This window comes from Mastomys coucha, unplaced genomic scaffold, assembly GCF_008632895.1.
Source record: "Mastomys coucha isolate ucsf_1 unplaced genomic scaffold, UCSF_Mcou_1 pScaffold23, whole genome shotgun sequence".
In the NCBI taxonomy this organism is placed as follows: domain Eukaryota; kingdom Metazoa; phylum Chordata; class Mammalia; order Rodentia; family Muridae; genus Mastomys; species Mastomys coucha.
In genome coordinates, this window is record NW_022196906.1 from 108,920,158 (window position 1) to 108,942,149 (window position 21,992).

The following is a 21,992-nucleotide window of genomic DNA, read 5'->3' on the forward strand; positions in this document are numbered from 1 at the left end:
TCCCCCTCCTTTCCTGCGGTCTACCCCCACACTCCCCCTCCTTTCCTGCGGTCTACCCCCTCCTTCTCTTTTCTTTCACAGACTCTCTCATACATGGCCAAGGACCTTGAACCTGTGATCTTTTTGCCTTCCCTCCCAGTCTCTCGGATAGAAGCACCATACTTCATGCAGCGCTGGGAACTGAAGCCAGGGCTTTGTGCATGCTGGGCAAGCACTCTGCTGATATCTCCCCTGCCCCTTGTGATGCCATAGAGTTCATCTCCTGTAAGGTTTGCGGGTGTCATTGGCTGAGGTGCCATTGTCTACAGAGGTCTCGCTCTGGTCCACCTTTTGTCTCAAGCTTTCAGATGTACCCGCTCCCTCCTGTGCAGCCTGACTCCCAGGCCCATCTCTGGGGGGCGGGGGCGGGGGGCGGGGAGGACCTTTAATGTTTTTTAGAGAGGTTTGCAAGGAAGAATAATAAAGTGATAGGGCTTTTCAGTCAAGGCTTAAAGCGTGCAGCTCTCTCTCCATCCCTGCCCATTCCTTGTCAGCAGCTCAATGTGCCTGGATGGGAGGGGCTGAGAGTCTGTCTTCGTCAGCCCTAGATCTATGTAAAAAGCGAGCTTGGAGCTGGGACTGCACTTGGGTTCTCAGCATGGAGGAGAGCTGAAGCTTGAAGGGAGTGGGGTTCAAAGGACTTCCGTTCTCTTTCTTGTTGGTTACTTACTTCCAGTCTTACTGTTCAGGGAGTGGAGATCCAGCCCCAGGAGGGGGCTGTAATCGCTCAAGTGTGCTTACAAGTCAGAGCTGGGCCTTTCCAGCCTGCTAGATGGGAAGTGAGCTTGGGAAACAGCGTGCTAGGGCCGGCCAGCTCTGTCAGGACAGTGACTGAATGAGGACTGAAGCAGGGCAGGTAATGGGAGAGCTAGAGTAGAAGGCAGTTGGTCCACGTTCCCTTTCTCATGTTCCAGAGCATTCTCCTCCCTCCCAAGATTCCTGGAAAGTGCTGTTGATAACCATTGGAAATGGTTAGAGGTGATGCTCAAAGCTATGCAGAGCTTTCCTGGGCATCCATTTCCCCTTCTCTTCCCCTTCCACTCAGAGCCTGCCTTTTCTGTATGCTCCCTTCTTCTGAAAAAACCGCCTGCCACCAGTCACTTTTATTTTATCATTTTAAGGCAAGATAGAAATGAGATCATGCCCATCAGTCAGTAGGATAGGTAGGAAAAGCTACAGGTTAACCTTGAGGTGTGTTTCAGACGGATGAGCTTTCTAATCAGTCAAAACAAAGTTCTTGAGTGGCAGTTTTTCCATGAAGAAAGCAATCATCTAGGGCCCGGGAGATGGCTCTGTCAATGCAGCTCTACCATGTAAGCGCGAGGACCCAAGTTCAGTCCTCAAACTCATGTTAAAAAGAAAGATAGGGAAAGCCTTGGTGCCATGCATTTCATGCATTTGTAATCCCAGGATTGGATGGAGGAGGTAGAAACAGGAAGGACCCAGGGCTGGCCAACCAGGCCAGTTCAGTCAGCAAGTTCCAGGCCAAATGAGAGAGGCACTGTTTCAAAAACACAAGATGGCAGGGCCTGAGGACTGGCACCCAGAAGTTTCCTCTGGCCTCTGCTTGCACGTGTTCACACCATTTCTGGTCTCAGCGTGCATGGGTACATATCGTTTCCATTCTTCTACACACATACAAGTTAGGAACACTGGCTTTCTGCCCAGGTATGCCTCACACTTTTATCCGCTTTGGAGGTTACAGCCTGCCTATGAAACCCCTAGATGGTTTCCTGAACCTGAGAGACGGGGTCACCAGGAGCCAGCAGGGGAGTCTTCCTGGGGACATCACTGGCCACAGCCTCTGGGCAGAGGGCTGGTGACACTCAGCACCCTGAGGCTCCCAGGAGACACAGGACTAAGGCATTTCAGCCAAACTTGTCTTTAAAACTGAGTGTGGAGCCAGACACTGTGGCACACACCTGGGATGCCAGAACTTGGGAGACAGGAGGATTATGACTTTGAAACCAGCCTGGGCTCTCACAAGATCTGAAGTCACAGTCAGAATTTTCTAGAAGTAATTAGCATTGAATGGGATCATTAACTAGGACCTTCATCCAACAGATTCAGTATCCTTAAAAAAAGACCAGAGCTGTCACCTCACATGCACAGCAGGTGGTGACATGGTGGTGGGGGGGGGAGGGCAGTGCCCATCAGTGGGGAAGGCTCGGATGCCCAGCCTCTGGCACTGCCAGATATATGAATCTGTTGGTTCCACATTGGTGATCGAAGCTCAAGCTGACTGAAGTCCTTTCTATGTAAAATTTTGACTTTGTTCATCGTGGATTAGTTTTGCGTTAATTTTAGTTTAAAATATAGTATATTAAAGTGTCACATTTATCATAGTTCCTGAGGTGTTTCTGCATTGATGTGTGCACACACATCTATAGTTCTGTATGTATGTGCACACATACACACATACACGAGTGTGCACTCCCACAGGTACATGTAAGCATGATGGTCAGAAGACAGTTTACAGGGTTTGGTTCTCTCTCTCTCTCTCTCTCTCTCTCTCTTTCTCTCTCTTTTGTTTTCTGAGACAGGGTTTCTCTGTATAGCCCTGGCTATCCTGGAACTCACTCTGTAGACCAGGCTGGCCTCGAACTCAGAAATCCACCTGCCTCTGCCTCCCAAGTGCTGGGACTAAAGGCATGGCCACCACTGCCCAGCTGGTTCTCTCTTTCTACCACGTAGGTCCCAGGGACCAAATCAGATAATCTGCCTTGGCAGCAAGTTTACCAGTGAGCCACCTCAGAGCCTAATTCCTGAGTTTTGGGGTATTAGAATTCTCTGCTTGGGGTTGTTGTCTCATTGGTTTTATCTGGGCCCTGAACTGATGATAATTTTTCTAAACATAATTATATATCTCACATTGAGGTCAAAATGATTGACTTAACCATTGACATGTAGAAAAATATACTAATATGAAGAATGCCACAGAAAAGTGCTTGGTACACAAATGTGAAGCCCTGAGTTCAATACCCAGCATGGCCATATGGATACAACATGCACATGTAGGAATAGCCCACGCATGACAGTCCCAAAAATAGTGTCTAGTGAGCAGGGAGTTCTAGTGCGCCTAGTCTTCCTCATTAATGACTCAATACACGGTGTGTAATCATGGCTTTGATAAGTACAAAATATAGGTTAAAGGCTTGTTAAAAACAAAACAAAAGTATACACAACACAAACTACCTTTATGACTTATACTTTCTCCAAAAACTCAAAGGCAGGATAAAAGAAATACAGGTTTTGTAGCCAACCCCCACCCACCTCCCCCCAAAAAACAAAAAACCAATGTGTCCTAGCTGAGCCCAGACAGCAAGGGGAGGCTCTGTGTGCCCTGCATGAGCCCAGACAGCGGGGGGTCCTGTGCCTGCCCTGGCTGAGCCCAGGCAGCAGTGGTCCAGTGGTCCAGTAAGCTGCAGTGTGGCTCCTCGTGGCTTTGGGATGCCCCTCACACTAGGGACTTGACAAGAGGCCTCTGAGCAAGTGATGCTTAGCTAACTTAACTTCCCCACCTCCCCAGAAGGTCTGGAGGGGCAGCATCTGGGAAGAAGGGATGGTTTATGCAAAGGCTCCAAGGTGGTAATGAACACGGCTCGATGTTAGTGAGGCTGGAACATACAGGGACAGGAGGCGGGAACCTGCCAGCTCTCCAGCTCAGAAGGCTTCTAGGTTTACATTTTACTTCAGTTGGGATTTAAGCAGCAGAGTTATGTAGTCTCCTACATATGTATGTATGAAGAAGTATGTATGTATGTAGTCTCCTACATATGTATGTATGAAGAAGTATGTATGTATGTAGTCTCCTACATATGTATGTATGAAGAAGTATGTATGTATGTATGTAGTCTCCTACATATGTATGTATGAAGAAGTATGTATGTATGTAGTCTCCTACATATGTATGTATGAAGAAGTATGTATGTATGTATGTAGTCTCCTACATATGTATGTATGAAGAAGTATGTATGTATGTAGTCTCCTACATATGTATGTATGAAGAAGTATGTATGTATGTATGTAGTCTCCTACATATGTATGTATGAAGAAGTATGTGTGTATGTATGTATGTAGTCTCCTACATATGTATGTATGGAGAAGTATTGAGCATGGTGTCAAGAAGAGAAATTTTGACATTCAAGTGCACTTGGTTGGATAACACCACACTCAGCAACTCACACACATATATACACACATACATACATACACTCATGCAATACACATACACACATACATTCACACATACAGTGTACATATACACACGTACATACATACACTCACACAATACACATATACACATACACACATACATACACTCAAACAATATACATATACACATACATAAATACACATACTCACACAATGCACATATATACACACACTCATACATATACACACATGCATTTACTCACACACATAAATACATATACTCACATACACACATACTCACACACATGCACACCCACATATACATTCTCTCTCTCTCTTTCTCTCTCTCTCTCTCTTTCTCTCTCTCTCTCTTACACACACACACAGACCCATTTTTCTGCTATCTTATTTTATGTCCACCTATCAGATTCTCTCGGATGCCAAAGGTTTAGGCTACTTCTGGACTTTTCTCCGATCAAGTTCAGAAAGGACGCCGACAGACAGGATTGCTTTGAGGATGGTGGGCCTGAGACCCAAAGGATGAATCAGCCCCTCCCCGATCCTATCTTTCCTCACACCATTTATCCCTGCTCATAGGTGTGGAACTGAATCTCCAGGCTGGAAGAGAGCTGAAAGACCTCTTCATCCACCTTGCCTGACTAGGGTAAAGAAACCCACCTGTGGGCTGGAGAGATGACTCAGCCATTAAAGGCTAGGCTCACAACCAGAAATATAAGAAATCCACCTGTAATTATTTCCATCTTCGTCAATAAGCTCAAAGATATCCCATGGTAGTAGTAGTAGTAGTAGTAGTAGTAGTAATAATAATAATAATAATAATAATAATAATAATAATAATAATAATACTGCAAAATCATATTGGAGGAGAAACTCTTTTCTGCCCCACAGGGCAGGTTGAAGGAAGATCAGGAAAAAATATTTCAGCTTAGCAGGCTGCTACTTGTAAGAATTATTTCTTGGCGGACAGTGGTAGCACACGCCTTTAATCCCAGCACTTGGGAGGCAGAGGCAGACGGATTTCTGAGTTCGAGGCCAGCCTGGTCTACAGAGTGAGTTCTAGGACAGCCAGGGCTACACAGAGAAACCCTGTCTCACAAAAACCAAAAGAAAAGAAAAGAAAAGAAAAGAAAAGAACCATCATTCTCTGATGTCGGTAGAATGCATTGTTTGGAGGTGAAGTTGGTAAAGTGCTTGCCACACTAGTGTGGGGACTGGGGACTGGGGTCTGAGCTAGACACCCACATAAAGAGCTGGGTGCAACAGTGCGTATCAGCGATATCCGCTCTGAGGAGATGGAGACAGGTGGATTCCTGGTGCCTCGATGAATTTGGTAAGCTCCAGGTTCACTGAGGCCACAAAGAAGAAAAAGTCAAAGTGAGACAGACACTTGACAACTGTGCCTTCCCAGTCTCTGACCCTGGTCCTGATGCTGCAGGAACATGTCTCTTCGAGGCACAGTCAGGTACCTCCTTCAAAACAGACCCTGCCCTGTGTGACCTGGGACCCACGTCACAAGGGTCTCCTCACATGACTAGGTCGGATATTTTGCAAGCTCTAAGTGTTTGCTTTGGCGTCACGTTAGCTCTTTATTTCAGAGACCATCCTGGGATGGCATGGGCCCACGTCACATTCCACAGACCAACTGAAAAATGGGACCCTTGGCTCTCTGCCCTCCGCCAGTGCCAACATAACATGGGCGATTCTCCCGAACTCTGCAGAAGAAGAGCATAGCTCACAGCCGGAGCCAGAGGTAAGCAGAGGCCTTTCCCAGCATACCCATTGCTTGTGTTAGAACCTGTCCAGAAAGAGAGTGGGTACATTTATAACCTGCTCATTGCATTACAAGGAGGCATGCTATGAAAAGCAAGAGTCCCTTGGAGTGACAATCAGCTTCCTACCTGCCTGGAACTCGCCCCTGCCCTTCTGTCTGGCAGCTGCCTGGAGCCAGGTGCCATCCTACCAATGAGGAGCCTCCAATTTTGACTGAAATGAGCCTCATTTTAACTTGAAGTGGGAGAAATTCTAACAGACCCTAAAAGTGTCTAAACATGACTATTGGCATAATGGGAGCAGTTGTATGACCTCATGTCGCTCCCCCGAATTATGGCTTCTCTGTATGGTTCATGCTGTCTCAGCTCCTGCCCCACAAGCTTGGCTCCTGCATGCCTCCAACAGGCCAGGGGTGAGATGTCCTCATCAGTGTTATATGCAGCAGGTCCAGGCTGCACAGGGATTGCTCTGGTCTATCTCAGGACAGCAACTCCCTCACCTCCCACCCCCGGCAGATACGACCACCTACCAGATCCCAGCAGGGTGCAAGGACTCTACTCCCTGCCTTCCTGCCAGAGCTCTGGCCCTCTAATTCTGCCTCTTAAGAGGCCACTGGAAGGAGCTGTCTTCCTCTTGCCAAATCTATTGTTGCGTCAAGAATGACACACATATATGTATATCTTATAGTTTGATATATGCATTCTCTTGAGATGATATCTTGAGTCAGGCTAAGGCCAGTTTTAATCGTTTGTTAGGAATAGTTCTTAATCTCCATCAAAATAATTTTAGCCTGAACATCGTGAGAGACTCACAATATTCACTTGGAAAGGGCAAACCTCCTGGGGTGGGTGGAAGGCAGCTGTGGTGAAGAGTGGCTGTTCTTCTCTGAGCGTCACCGTCCGATACCTGTTGGCAATAACTTAGCGGCATAGATTTTACAAAGGCAGAAACCGTCCGCTAACGAATATCTCAGCCACTTCTTCAAGGGGCCCGCGCAGGGTTTGGAGCGAGCAGGGTTGTGAACTTTGGCCTGTGACTCTGCGGAGTTCCAGGCTGAGACAGACAAGCGGCTGATGTGGGAGCTACAGCCAGTGTTGGTGACTGGATTGGGAGCCCTTGGTTCTTCAGGAGACCAGACATGTTGGCGTGTGGGAGTGAATAACTACAAAAGCATTTAAAAAAACAAACAAACAAACAAAAAACCCACAACAGGCTGGCCATGGTGGTGCATACCTGTAGTCCTAATACTTGGGAGGTGGATGCTGGAGGAACAAAAGCTACATAGCAAGTTCTGGACTAGCCTGGGCTATATGAGGCCTTGTCTCAAAGGGACAAAGAGTATGTTAATTAATTAATTAGCTAGCTAAAAAAAAAAAACAAAAACAAAAACAAAAAACCCACAGAGCCATGAGGATGGCTCAGTGGATAAAATTACTTCCCATGCTACACTGACAACTCATGCCCAATCCCTGAACCATGCAAGTAAAGGTGTAAGGAGAGGGTTAACCTCACAGAATTGCCCTCTGACCTCCACACGCTCACAGTGTTACACAAAAACAATAAATTAAAAAATACATACGTACATACAGCCAGTACCCTCCATTTACTCAAAGAACTGTGTGCTTAGGGCTGTGTCACACCGTAGTACGCACAAAGCTTTACTCCGAAGGGAAATTGGAAGTGTAGAATTATTAGTCCTTTGTGACCCTTTTAAATTTGACTTTTGTATTAAAATAAAAAAGGTTACATTCACTCATCGTGTGAGAGAGAGAGGTTATGAGTGTGAGCACACGAGTGTGCAAATGCAGTGTGTGCACATGCGGAGACCAGAGAACAATTCTGGGGAGTTATTTCCTTCCTTCCACCATACGGGTCTCAGGGATTTATCTTGGGTCGTCAGGGTTGGCAGCAACCACTGAGTCATCCTTCTGTTCCCATGATCCTTTGTTTTTATAATTCTCATTCCCAGCTGCATTCTCAGGTCCGGGGTCTCAGAGATGAGAGCCTAGTAAACATGCCAGGAGCTCTGGGATACCCATTTGTCTGTACGGGTCCCTGTATGTTTCTCCTTCCTTTCCCAGGTAGCTGTGTCCTCTGTCCCCTAAAGGTCGAGGCTGGCCTGTTGTGTTTATTTAAGGTTGTAGGCTGCCTCACACCACCCATCAGTAGCACTGGCAGAAGACCGCATCCATTGCTCCTGCTCCTGAGACTGGTGAGCCGTCTGCCACCAAACTGGCGACCCGAGTTCATCCCAGGACCCACAAGATGAACGGAGAGAACCAACTCTTCCAAGTTGTGCTCCGGCCTTCACGTGGAACAAACAGCACTTTTTTTTTTTTTAGGAATAAAGGATGTATATGTGCATGTGAGTAGGCTCCCACACATGTGTGTGCCTGAGGAGGCAAGAGGGTGTCAGAGCCCATGGAGCAGGGTTCCAGGTAGTTATGAGTCCCCTGACATGAATGCTAGGAACCCAACTCTAGTCCTCCCAGGGGGCAGCAAGTGCTTTTTGCTGAGCCATCTCTCCAGCCCCACAGTAAAAAAAAAAAAAAATTACAAACAAAATATACTAAGTTCAGCTTTTAAAAAAATCTTCTGAAAAAGAAAAAGTCTGGTCATTAACGTGAACAAGCTGTTGACTTCTGGTTGTCTATGTTGCCTTGGGCCTTCTGTGAGATCGATGTAAGATACAGTCATGTGACCCCTCGAAGCAGAGCGAGACTTGCGTTGGTGGGGTGGGGTGGTGATGGTTTTTAAAGTTCTCTTGTAAAGCTCCCTCATTTTTCTTTGGTGACAGCCCTGGCAGATAATCCTCAAAATCCAAATGGCCCATGGTTAGGAAATAGTTTCCTTTTTAGATCAACATGCTTTGTCTCCCCTCACCCCACCCCCAACCCCTTATTAGCTGAAGCAGTTAGCAAAACCCACCCAATAGTTCTCCTGACTGATGAAGCGTAGTGTGACCATTGCCGCCTCCTACACAGTCAGGAGGAGTGAGGGGGACCTTCTCAAGGCTGGCTGCTCCTTTGGGTCCTTGTCTGTGCTGGTGTAGAGAATGCAGTTACTTCCATGGGTGGTCCCTAGGGAACTCACTTTAGGGGCTGGGGAGACGGCTCACTTGGTAATGTGGTGGTCACTCAAGCACGAGGGCCTGAGTTTGGGTTCCCAGCACTGGTGAAAAGCTGGCACGGCCGTGCACATCTGTATTTCCAGTGCTGGGAAGTGGAGACTGGAGGACCCCTGGGTTCGCTGGCTAGCCTGTGTAGCATTGATGTGCCCAAGGTCCAGTGAAAGACTGGCTCAAAAATATGAGGTGGAAAGCACCCGAGGAGGACACCCAGCCCCAGGCTCTGGTGTCCACATGTGTGCACACAGGAACACACTCCCATGCTCCAGAGCTCTGTTTAAGGACTATAGCTATTGAGCGTTAGCTTAAGGAAAACATCTTCTTGATTATTGCTTTGGTCATCCACTCTGTCTTCTAGCGTTAAAATTAGGATGCAGACATATGTCTTCACTGGTTTCTAGCTCACCATAAAACAACTTACATATGGAGAAAACACATGCATTTTCCTGCTTACATTTATTTAGTGTGTGTTGCAGGGAACAGGATGCATGCCATGTGTAAAAGTAAGAGGATAGCTTGCGATAGTCAGGTCTCTCCTACTGCCACGTGGGTCCAGGGATTTGAACTCAGGGCTTTATTAGGCTTTGTGGCGAGCACCCTTATCACCCTCTGAGCCATTGTGTGGGTCCACACATGTATTTTCAAATTTAGTTTGCTTAATTCCCAGCAGAGCCGAAGCTCCAGGAATGGCATGTGTCGAATTCACGCTCTAGAAGAGAGTGTGGTGGGCTCTGATGCAGAATCCGGTGATCTGCTGGGGCAAGACCGGATTAAATGCTAGGAATGAAGTGTGCTAACATCGTGAAATGAGTTAGGGGCCTGGTTTTATTTATTAGTAGGACAAATTTACGGTTCTGTAACACTATTTGAAATTCAAATCTAGTTTGTAGGTTTTATCCTGCCTCCTTTACCTAGGAATAACGAGTGTTAGGCCAGGCGGGCCGATGACACTGAGGCTTCTTGCTGTTGCTGTCTGTGGCTTAGCTTTCCCTAAAAGCTGGTGGATGTAACAAGGCAGCTGTGTGCGCATACACAGGACACAGATGGAGGAAGCAATTCCATCCGGGCAACTTAGTGAACCAGATTTTACTGGAGTTACTTACAGAGCAATGCCTGAAGGGCCCCTTCAGTTCTAGTCGGTTCTGCAAGGTGGTCCTACTGTGTGTTTCCAGAACTGTGTGAAATCTCCTGTGCTTGTCAAAGTACTCCTGGCTGCCACCAGACTTCAGCCTCTCCCTTCCCACAGACCATTGGGAGAAATTCCAGTTCCACGGGGAGGGAAAGACACCTGACTCTTTAGAATATCATCCCAGCAAGTGCGGCGATTTAAATCACCTGTCTTTTAATTTTTAAAATGTAGGTTTTGGATACGGAACAGAAAGGTAAATAAAACCAAGCCTTTGGGGTTTAACTATCCTGACGCCATGTTTTAAATAACAATTATTAAGCTCTTCCTGTGTAAGCAATACGTGTCCTCCAAGCCTTCTGCCACCTGAGAGCACGTTTATGACACATCTCTGCTGCAGGCTCTCCATACAGTTGTAAGCGCTGAGTACCAGTGACAAGCACAGGCTATGAGGGCTTTTGGCTCCGTGTCTTTTTGTCTCAGTCCATTTGGCAGCATGAAGACTGTTGTAATGTACAGAATTATCTGGTTTGTTAACAGATCTGAAAGTCATTAGGGGAAAAAAAAAAAGAACCAATTTCCTAATGTCATTTCCACGCTGATGCTTGTCTGGGCGTCATGTAGCAGTTATAGTATGTCTGTGACACGTGGGCAGGTGGTACTATATATAGCATAGGGATATTTTTTACCCTAATATTAGCAACATTCAATATTGAGCTGAGGGCTGATGGGGTGGTTTGGCAGGGAAAGTGCTTGCTTCCAAAGCCCGTGACCGGAGTGTGACTCTCCGATGGTGGAGGAGAAAGGGTGACCATGGGAGTTTCTCTCTGATCCCAGCACACGCGCCCGCACCAACACATGCACAAAACAATAAATCATTGAAAATGTGAGTCTGGGTCTGGTGACATAGCTTAGTGGTTAAGAGCCCTTGCCACAAAACCATGAGTACCCGAGTTTGAGTCCCAGCACCGTCAGAGCAAGGCACACCTTTAGCCCAGTGCTGGGTGAGGTGAGACCAGAGAAGACCTGGAGCCTGTTGGTGCCAGTCCAGCTGAGAAACAACACAAGCTGTAGTTTCAGGGAGAGATCCTGCCTCAAAGGAATAAGGCAGAGAGTGAGGGGGACACTTAATGACTTCTGCATAAAGGCCAGCACAACACACAACACATACAGGCCAATAGACCACACACCACATACCACACTCGGGCCCACACACCACACACCACATACCACACTTGGACCCATACACCACACATCACACACAGACCCACATAACACATAACACACATGAGGCCATACAATACATACCATAGAACACACACAGGCCCACACACCACACTCGGGCCCACACACCACACACCGCACATGGGATCACACAATACATACCATACAACACACACAGACCCACACACCACTCATGGGCCCACACCATACACAGGCCTACAGACCACATATGAGACCACACAAAACACACCATACAACACACACAGACCCACACACTGACCTAGTCCGTGGGTCAGTCAACGGGGTCTGCAAGGCAGAGAGTGGGAACGGAGATGCGAAGAATAGAGACAAGACAGTCTGTCTGATCGTCTCGTGTATTGAAAGGCAGCTATGGGCATATATAAGCATAAGGTGATGAGTGCAGCCAGAGGCACTTAACCACAAGCCCAGGATGTGTTTGAGAAAAACAAGAGGTTATCAGAGCGTGTTCAGCCGTGGTGGGCTTCCTGCAAGAACATCATGCTCGGAAAACAAATCTCTCATCAGGGTGGGAAAGGACCACCTGTATGTAAATAGACCAAGATGGCTGCAGAGATGATAACCGCTTCCGGCTAGGAGCCAGCTCCTGACACCACACTACACACCACACACATAGTAGATATTACGACGTGACATTTTATAATAAGATGCATTTTATCTCCCACGACTGTTACTGTGGATTAACAATTTCATCATCCAATAGTAGAAGTAGGCCACCTCAACACCGATTGAATATTAGTGGATTTCTTATGGAGCAAAGGTCAGAGATCACACAAAACTGCCTGTGCATACTGGGCCAGGCTTTTAAGTTTTAACCTTTTGAATATACATTTTAAGTTGTCCAAGCCAAAAGCCTTGTAGAAGTTTCTCTGAGAATTTGGTGGAAATCTTTTTTTTGTTTTCTGTTTTTGTTTTTCGAGACAGGGTTTCTCTGTGTAGCCCTGGCTGTCCTGGAACTCACTCTGTAGACCAGGTTGGGCTCCAACTCAGAAATCTGCCTGCCTCTACCTCCCAAGTGCTGGGGTTAAAGGCATGCGCCACCACTGCCCAGCCGGGAAATCATCTTTTAAAGGTTTAATTACCCCGTCACTGCAGAGTTGGTTCTCTCTCTTCTTGGTAGCTTCAATGCCACTGACCCTTGTATACAGAGTCACACCAAAGCTGACCCGGCCTCTTCATGCTGCTGGTCAGAGTTAGTGCCCATCACAAAGAGGAAATACCACACGAATGGAAAGATCTTTGACAAACATATCCATTCATGATTTGATGTGTATCGTAGCTTTAACGATAAAGTCTTATGTTGGGGCCAGAGAAAACTCAGTGGCTAGGAGTATTGCTGTTCTTGCAGAGGACCCGGTTCCATCCCCAGCACTCACACCAGGCAGCTTCCAACCACCTATGACTCTAGCTCCAGGAGACCTGATGGCCCTGCTGGCCTCTGAAGGTGCATGCTCTCAAATGCACATAGCCACACACACACACACACACACACACACACACACACACACAGAGGAATTAAATGCAGCTCTAAATGTTTATAATTAGAAGTATAAAAGTATTCTTGGAAAAGCAATAATCTAATAAAATAAGGTGTCGCTGTGTAAACCTGGGTGGCATGGCACTGGTAGACCAGGCTGGCATCAAGCTCACAGCTTTCCTGTCTCTGTCTCCTAAGTGCTGGGATGAAAGGCACATGTCACCACACATGCTCATGAAAGTTTTTGTTGCTACGACTAAAGACAAGATCAGTCTTAGTAGCCCTGGCTGTCTTTGAACTCACTGTGTAGACTAGGCTGACGTGAAACTCTCAAGAGATTCACTTGCCTCTGCCTCTTGAGTGTTGGTATTAAAGAGGTATTCCACCACATGTGGATCATAAAAGGATTTTTAATCAATACCATCTTCAGGCATTTTGACTTTATGTCTATAATTATATATTGAGTTCCTTGAATCTCAAAAACATATTCTTGGCAACTTCCATATATCAAGAAAATGTTACAAAGCAATTATAAAAAGATTCTTTGTATTACTATTCCAAATGTACTTAAAACCATACATCTTGATTAGCATGAAACATGTTTATGCCTTGTTTTCTATTGCCCTTGAATACTAAGGGAAAATGTAAAATTTAATTTCTTTTTAGAATCTGTTTTAGAAGAAAATCCTTACCGAAATTTATGTAGCAAATAAAAATTTTTGTTACTTAACCAACTTTTATCGTACGCCTTAAATGAATACTGTTTTTCGTAAACACTAAGTGTACTTTGAAGTCTTTAGTTCTGATGTTTATTGTCCCTCTAGAGGGCCTCCTTGAGAAGATCAGATATCCCTTAATGGTGTGTTCAGAACATTTTAATGTTCTGTGAAGCACATTCAGTGTGCTCAATATTTCATTTTAATAGATTTTAGGAAGTTTCAGCATACGAAAGTTTATATGGCAAGAAAGTATAGCTCCATCACATTGATGAAACAATAAGCCCAAATTATCTTTATGACAAAGAAAAGTTGAGCTGCTGTTTTCATGCTTTATTGTAAGTCGTGTTCCTGGGTTTTAAACTGGCCTACCTGGGGCTGGCGAAATGGATGGGTGGGTAAAGGTGCTTGCTGTGAAACCCAGGTCTTCCAGAAAGTTGTCCTCTGACCTTTGAATTGTAGCATTGTGTGCCTGTGGCCACCCGAATACACACAAGATAGATAAATACATATGGGGCTAGGTATGGTGGCACATGCTTTTAATCCCAACACTTGGGAGGCAGAGGCAGTTAGATTTCTGTGAGTTTGAGGATAGCCTGGTCTAAATAGTGGGTTCCGGGCCAGCCAGTAAGACCCTGTTTCAATTTTTAAAAAGTGTTTTAATTAAAACTTATAAAACACTTAAGTAGTGTACTGCCTGGTTTTGTGTGTCAACTTGACATAAGCTGGAGTTATTACAGAGAAAGAAGCCTTCAGGAAATGCCTCCATGAGATCCAGCTGTGAGGCATTTTCTCAATTAGTGATCAAGGGGGAGGGCCCATTGTGGGTGGTGCCATTCCTGGGCTGGTAGTCCTGGGTTCTATAAGAGAGCAAGCTGAGCAAGGCAGGGGAAGCAAGCCAGTAAGGAACATCTCTCCATGGCCTCTGCATCAGCTCCTGCTTCCTGACCTGCTTGAGTTCCAGTCCTGACTTCCTTTGGTGATGAACAGCAATGTGGAAGTAAGGTGAATAAACCCTTTCCTCCCCAACTTGCTTCTTGGTCATGATGTTTGTGCAGGAATAGAAACCCTGACTAAGACAAGGGGCCTCTCAGGTTCAGTAGCCATCTTTTTAATCCCTGCAGTTCATTTAGGCATGGGTAAGGACCTTAATTCATTTCTCTAGGAGATGGTGTGAGGAGGAAGAGGACTAAAATTTAAAATTTTTCATAAACTTACATGGGCAGACATAAATGTTTCAGTAGACATGCCAATAACAGTGTTAAGCTGAGACAGAGGAAGGAGGATCACCTTAAATTTAAGACTAGCCTGGGCTCCATACATGATAAAATAGAGTCAGAGACACAGACCGACAGACTAACATGCAAAGTTGCACGCAAGAACACCTGTACGCGTCTCAAGGCAGCGAAGGCGCGAGGCAGCATTCTCCCTAGGAGCCTCATGAACTCGGTGCGTTCCACGCCTACACAGATTTCAGTGGAGATGACTCCAAAAATATACTCCAATTGACATGCAGACAGATACGCTCACTGGGAACGTTAATGCCTTAACCTTCATCCCACAGTGTGGGTAGACTAGCTGGAATCGGGCAGCTCTGGGTTCAGAGAGAGACTCTGCCACAATAAAGCAGAGAGTAGCTGGGCAGGGAGAGATGACTCAGGGGTTAAGAGCACTGGCTGTGCCTATAGAAGACCGGGGTTCGATCCCTGGCACCCATGTGGTGATTCACATCCACCTGTAACTCCAGTTCCAGGGAATCTTCTGACCTCCATGGCTATCATGCAACAAAAGACACATAAATTTAAAAAAAATTAAATTAGGGAACAGATGAAAAAGACACCCAATATCTAGACCAAGGGAGTTAACCAGGAACTTCTGAAATTACAAAACTAGAGTAGTCTATATAGATAAGATTAAGTCAAAATGTAAAAGTCCCCAGCCTTTTTTTTTTCCTCCTTAGTCAATTCACCAATAGCACATTATAGTTTTCTCTCCTGAAAAGGTAAGAAAAATGAAGGTGACCGGGGTAAATATAAAGTCCCCGTGGCACCAAGATTTTCCAAATGTCTCATCTGCAGGGCTCAGTCGCACAGGACGCCTCTCAACTGTCTCCCAGATGGCCACAGTCCCTTGGGGAAATGGAGGGGACCAGTGTCACCCAAAGTGCTTGGGGTTCTTGCCCTCAGCTGCCCCCCAAGTTCATCTGGGCCATCTTAAGCTTCCCTGTATTTCCAAATGAAATTGGGGAATGGGATTTGGTAAAGAAAAAGGGACTAGCTAATGGTTTGGACCGGGTCAGCCTTACAACTTATGTATTAAACGTTTTCCCTTTTATTGTTGGTGTGTGTAGGGGTCATGTGTGCAGGCTCAGGCACAGCATTAAGGTGTCCACAGAGGCCAGAGGGTGGTTCTTGGAGTTGGGGTTACAGGGAGTGCAAGCTGCCAGGTGGGTGCTGGGAGCTGAACTCAGGTCCTTTGAAAGAGCAGCCAGTGTTGAGCCTTCTTTCCCAGTCTTATAGTTTCTGGGGCACTGTCAGCCAGAGGCCGGCAGACTTTTCTGTGGGGCAGCTCATTTGGTCCTTTCCTGTGAGAAGGCAGGAAAGGCCACTGTCGCCCAGTCTCCCTTGTCTCCTTTCCTGGCACTCTGAGTACCAAGGGGCACCAAGTCTCTCTTCAGAATTTCACATATCCCCTCGGCCACCCACTCCTGCCCCAGCCTGCTCTCTCTCCCAGCATGGGCTCAGTTTAGCCATTCAGTCCAGTCAGCCAGAGAATGGCCTACAGACTTTATTTCTGTAGTACTGGGGATTGAATCCAGGGCCTCCTACATGCCTGCTAAGTACTCCAAGCTTCACTTCAAAGTCCGTCTAGTCAATCTTTGAAGATATCCTCACTAGCCAGTCTGTGGGCCTATAACCCCAGCTACTCAGGAGGCTGAGGCAGGAGCATTGGGGTCAGTCTGGGTTACAGAATGAGTTTAAGGACAGCCTAAGAAGTTAGTGAGAGCCTGTCTCAAAATAAAAAGCCAAAAGTAGTATACAGCTTGGTGGTGGAGCATCTGCCAAGTGCGGCAGATAAGGCCCTGGGTTCGATCCAAAGAACTGAAAAAACAAGATTTTTTTTTTCAAATTCTCCATGAATAATACAAAGAGAAACAACAAAGGGTAGTACTGCATCAGTTTTGAGGAACAAATATTCCGTTCTCAGAGTAGCTCATATCTTAGCATTAGGAGGTCAGTAAAAGCAATGTAGCCAAGGATGTCCCTGAACTTGTCCAAGGATAACCCCAAACTTGTGAGTCTACTGTTTTCTCCTCCCATGTGGTGGAAGATGACAAGTGAATATCACTGTAGCATGCTGGGGGTTGGACCCAGGGCCTCACAAACACCAGGCAAGCACTTTGCCCATGGAGCCTCACCAGGCCTGCAGGACTTGACTGGCATCTGGCAGCCCACGAGTCCCTTACCTAGGGGCATGGCTGTGCTCCCCGCTCTTGCCTTGGGAGATGGCCCTCCATTCATGCTTCCCCCTCAAGGTCCTCTTCCTCTCCGTTCCCACTTCTTCCTTCCTTTCTGTATTTGGCGATGTTGTCTGCCCTCTTGGCCAGCCATTGCTTTAACCAGAGGAACGGAGTATGACGGTGGGTTCTAAATCACTCCCTGGCTGGCGGCATGTGTCTGGGGGCCTTAATGGAGTTTGGTGCTGGGGTCAAATGAATCTTTGGGGAGTGTTCACCTCTCTGTGCTCTCTACCCCTTGGGACAGTGTGGCTTTGTGACGTAAGCACCCATCAGACTGCTGGGAACACAGTCACCTTGGATTTTGTCCATTGTGAGCTGTGGCTTTACGGAAAGTCAGGCATCAAGGAGAACAATTTCTGCTCCCTGGCTGCAGTCCCCAAAGGAGTAAGCACCCTGACCCTGGTGAATGAAAAGGGCCTTTCAGTTGCCCACTGTTGTATATGGTGTCCCCCCTTTCTCCGCTCTCTCCTGTTCTTCTGCCTCAGTCCCGTGGCCTGGAACACAGCCGTGAACAAGAGGGGAAGCGCTGAAGAGATTGTAGCGATGTGGTAGGCGACATTTCCTACTGTTCGTTGTCCTTTCTCTGACCCTCTCTGTAGGGCCCCCAACCTCACCACTTTCTCCTTACCCTTGCTGGTCTAGGCCTGTCCCATCGTGGCAGCAGCAAGGAGCCCCCCACCGGCTGAGTAGCTCACAGTTTTATTTGTCCATGAATAAGTATTCTCGAAGTGATTTATAGGCTGGTTCTTGTCACGCTCACTTTTCAAAGATGGAAAGTCGGCACTCGGCAATTTATGATCCCGGGGAAAGAACATTATGGGAGAAAGGAGTCAAGTGTTTTTCGTCTGAACTTCAGGCTTTGCCTGATTCAGTCAATGGCGGCCCGCACCCCGCTTTTGCAGTTTGAACTGAGTTCTGTAGCATTGCAGGATGCTACAATCATAATTGCTAAATCATAATTGTAAATTTGGGGGTTTGTGGCACTGAGGTAGCTGGAAGCACCTAGGCAGGAAGCAGAGGGTGTGTGTGTGTGTGTGTGTGTGTGTGTGTGTGTGTGTGTGTGCATGCACATGTGCACATGTATGTTAAACTGCGAGAGGGTGAACTGGTAACTATTCTGAGTTCCAGCAGGTGTTGCTTGTAACATATAGAAATAATAAGAGAACAGCCACTTCTTTTGATACCATCTGATGATTTTTGTGTGTGCGTCAGTGGTGTGTGCCGCAGCTCATGTATGGGGGTCAGAGGACAATGCGCGCATCTCGAGCAGATCTCGGCTCTCTCCTCCTACTTCATGGATCTCTGGGGTTGAGCTCAGGTTGTCAGACTTGGCAGTGAGGGCTTTTTCCGGGTGCCATCTTGCCCATCCCAGCATGGCCTCTTCTGTAGACTATGCACCTGCTCCACCTGCCAATCCTGTCCTCATCTCTTCAGAACCAAATCTTGCTCTGCAAGTAGTATAGCTAGAGCCCAGTTGGGGGTTGGGCTCTGTGAGGAGAGAGTCATCAGCGGTCACAGGATGCTCAGGGGTCACAGGATGCTCAGGGGTCACAGGATGCTCAGGGGTCACAGGATGCTCACTCAGGGGTCACGGGATGCTTGCTCAGGGGTCACGGGATGCTCAGGGGTCACAGGATGCTCAGGGATCACAGGATGCTCGCTCAGGGGTCACGGGATGCTTGCTCAGGGGTCACAGGATGCTCACTCAGGGGTCACGGGATGCTCGGTCACCGGCTCCTCCCTTCTCTGATGTGCATTCACTCCCGCCCCTCACCCCTGGGTCCCTTCCTCAGTTTCTCACCATGTAGAGCTTCTGTGCCGTTTGCATACCGACCTTTCTGTGTGTCTGCACATGAGTGCACATACGTATTTGTATATCTGTGTGGGTGTGTGTGTAGAACAGAAGACATCCTCAGGAGTCATTCTTCCGGTGCTATTCACCTTGCTTTTTGAGACAGCATCTCTATTAGTCTTAATTTCACCTAGTAGCCGAGGCTGGCCAGCCAGGGAGCCCCAGAGGTCCACCTGTCTCTGCCTCCCCAGCTCTAAGATTACAAGACCACACCACAATGCCTGTCTTTTTTTTCTTTTTCTTTTTCTTTTTCTTTTTCTTTTTTTTTTTTTTTGACTTGGGTACTGGGGCTTAAACTCAGTCCTCAGGTTGAAGAATTAGCACTTTACCAACTAAGCCATCCCTCCCCAACCCTGACTTCTGCATTCCTTCTTCTTTATTGGCACTCACAGTCCTAACTAAAAGCCTCATCACTGATAAGGGTAAGATGCAGAAGACTGCTACCCAAGGTAAAAGGAATTCCTAAACACGGGTGGAAAGCAGCTGTGTCAGGCGGGCCCACACAGGGCCTCATTCTGCCGCCCCAGATCCCTTCCTGCGCCCTCTCAGCAGAGCTGGTTTTCCTCCCAAAAGAATGGGAAAGGTGTGTATGTTTGGTTTCTGTAATTGCTTTAAAATTACTAAGTCTCAGCTGAAGAGACAATTCAGACAGTAAATTGTTGATCATGCAAACATGAAGATCTGAGTTTTGTCGCCAGAGCCCAGAGAAAGGTGTGGGGGTCACCCCAGAGCTGAACAGGGGAAGACAAAGTGGATGACTGGGCCTTACTAGTAGGTCACCCCAGCCCCTTTGGCTCTTAAGCAACAACAACTGAGACAGGCCTCTGCATACATATACATGCATTCTCTCTCTCTCTTCCTCTCTCTCTCTCTCTCTCTCTCTCTCTCTCTCTCTCTCTCTCTCTCTCACACACACACACACACACACACACACACACACACACCCCACAGGGTGGGAGTAGGAGTAATATCAATTTTGACTAGGAAGATGGCCCAGCAAGTAAGAGCACTTGCCACTAATCCTGACAACCTAAGTTTGATCCCTGGAGCACCCATGGTGGAAGGAAGGAGCCAGCTTCCATCAAAGGTATGAAATCTCAACTCATCATAAAGATATTTTTTACCCTGGAAATAGATAAACACAGGAATGACCTTCTTTTTGGAAAGGGTGTTTTAAATTAGATATCTGCTTCCCAATGGGGTGTGTATCCCAATACCCAGGCCAGCTTGCCGTTTGGTGTTAGAGGAAGTACACCGTGCAATTCAGAGAGAATGAGGCCTTTTGGGGATGAATACCTTTCTCATGTTGGTCAGTTTCCCGTATTGCCGTGTGTAAAGGAGCTATTGTTTATCTGAGTCCTTGGAATTCCAGGATGATGTCTTTTTTAGCATTGAACTTTTCCTCAGAATGGAGTGTCTTACAGAAACCATCACTATGGGGACATGCTTGACCACTGTAGGCATTGCTCTGTGAGCGTAGTGAATGGAGGCTCTTAGTGTCCTGCAGAAGGGAAGGGAAACTGCTCTCAAGGGCTCTGAGCAAGCATGGCAGAGGTTCTATACACTCAAGCACTGCCTCACAAGAGCCGAGTGTGTGTTTGCATGTGTGTAGGTGCATGTATGTGTATGTGCAGGCATCTGTGTATGCGGGGCCATAGACTGGCACCAGGGGTCTTCCTTGGTCATACGTTACCTTATATATTGAGGCAGGCTCTCAGTTGAACCCAGAGCTCACGGATCGGGACCTAGTCAGTCAGCTTATTCTGCGGATCCCCCTTCCCACCTCCCAAGGGCTAGAATTGCATGTGGCTGAGTAGCTGCCCAACATTTCTGTGGGTGCTGGGGATTCAAACTCCAGTCTTCACCTGCAAGCCCTTTATCCCCTGAGCTATCTATCCCCCAGCCCTCACCAGCCTTCACAACACCCCTTGTTTCACAATCTCTGTGAGCACAGTTCCTTAAAGAAGCAGTCAACAACCCTTGGCATAAGATACCACGTGACAGCCTGGAGTGGTGGCGTATATCTGTAATCCCTGGCTTTGGGAGGTGGAGACAGGAGGATCGGGAGTTAGGGGCTAGCCTTGGGTACATATCAAGTTTAAGGCTACATGGTAACAGTAGAAAGGACAGAGCCTGTTTGATATAATTTGGACCCTTTGAGATGTTACAAAGTCTCTTGCTATCTTTAGAAGACATATGGGGTGGTCAGCAAAATAAGTGCATGTCTGAAAATGTAGGAATGAAGCATCTACTACCTCTCTCTTCTGACGGGCATTTGGGTATAGAAGTGTCTCTTTAAGTTGTTTCTAGGTGAGGGATTAGCATGGTGTGTCTTTCTCCTCTCCCGTGTACAGAGATTGGCAGGGCACTCTGAGGCCAATCGCATTGATGCCTGCCTAGGAATGTGAGCGTGCACTTGATAAGAGGTAACGGACCAGTTCTCCATCAAGAGGCCCCACATTTCCACTCAGCAGGAACCCAACCTTGTTAGAACAGCTGTCTGGCCTCCCCGCCTTAACCCTGTTTGTGGATATTAAGTGATCTGGATATTCTAGGGTTCCTGGGGCTCAGTGGTCTGACAGGCGTAAACACCTCCCACCGGTTTCGTAGCGTGCATGTCATCAAAGGGCTTCTGTCCTAACTTCTTTCTGTTACTTGGATAAAGCCCTCGGACCAAAAGCAACATGGGGAAGAAAGGGTTTATTTGTCTTATATCTGCAGTTCACCATCTAAGGAAGTCAGGGCGGGAACTCAAGGCAGCAGGCCGACGCAGAAACCGTGAAGGAGTGCCGCTTGCTGGCTTGCCCTTGCTGGACCGGGGCTCTCCTACATCAGTTAAGACTTCCTCACAGACAGGTTCACAGGCCAACCTGATAAAGGCTGCTGTTCAGCTGAGACTCTCAGGAGATCCCAGGCTGTCGACAGT

At 47.1% G+C, this 21,992-nt stretch overlaps 1 protein-coding gene and 1 long non-coding RNA gene across 4 annotated transcripts in view; one reads left to right on the forward strand and one right to left on the reverse strand.

Annotated features, from left to right (window-relative positions):
- The window catches only part of LOC116071987, a 23,579-nt gene extending 6,153 nt beyond the window's left edge, over positions 1–17,426 (reverse strand). The window contains exon 1 of the long non-coding RNA XR_004111267.1: positions 17,161–17,426. This is a non-coding gene — a long non-coding RNA (uncharacterized LOC116071987). The remainder of the gene's footprint in view (positions 1–17,160) is intronic.
- The window catches only part of Osbpl10 (oxysterol binding protein like 10), a 260,513-nt gene that overhangs the window by 195,875 nt on the left and 42,646 nt on the right, over positions 1–21,992 (forward strand). For all 3 annotated transcript variants that reach the window (XM_031343150.1, XM_031343151.1, XM_031343152.1), the window contains one exon: positions 5,811–5,965. In XM_031343150.1, the coding sequence (XP_031199010.1) occupies positions 5,811–5,965 (155 nt within the window). The remainder of the gene's footprint in view (positions 1–5,810; positions 5,966–21,992) is intronic.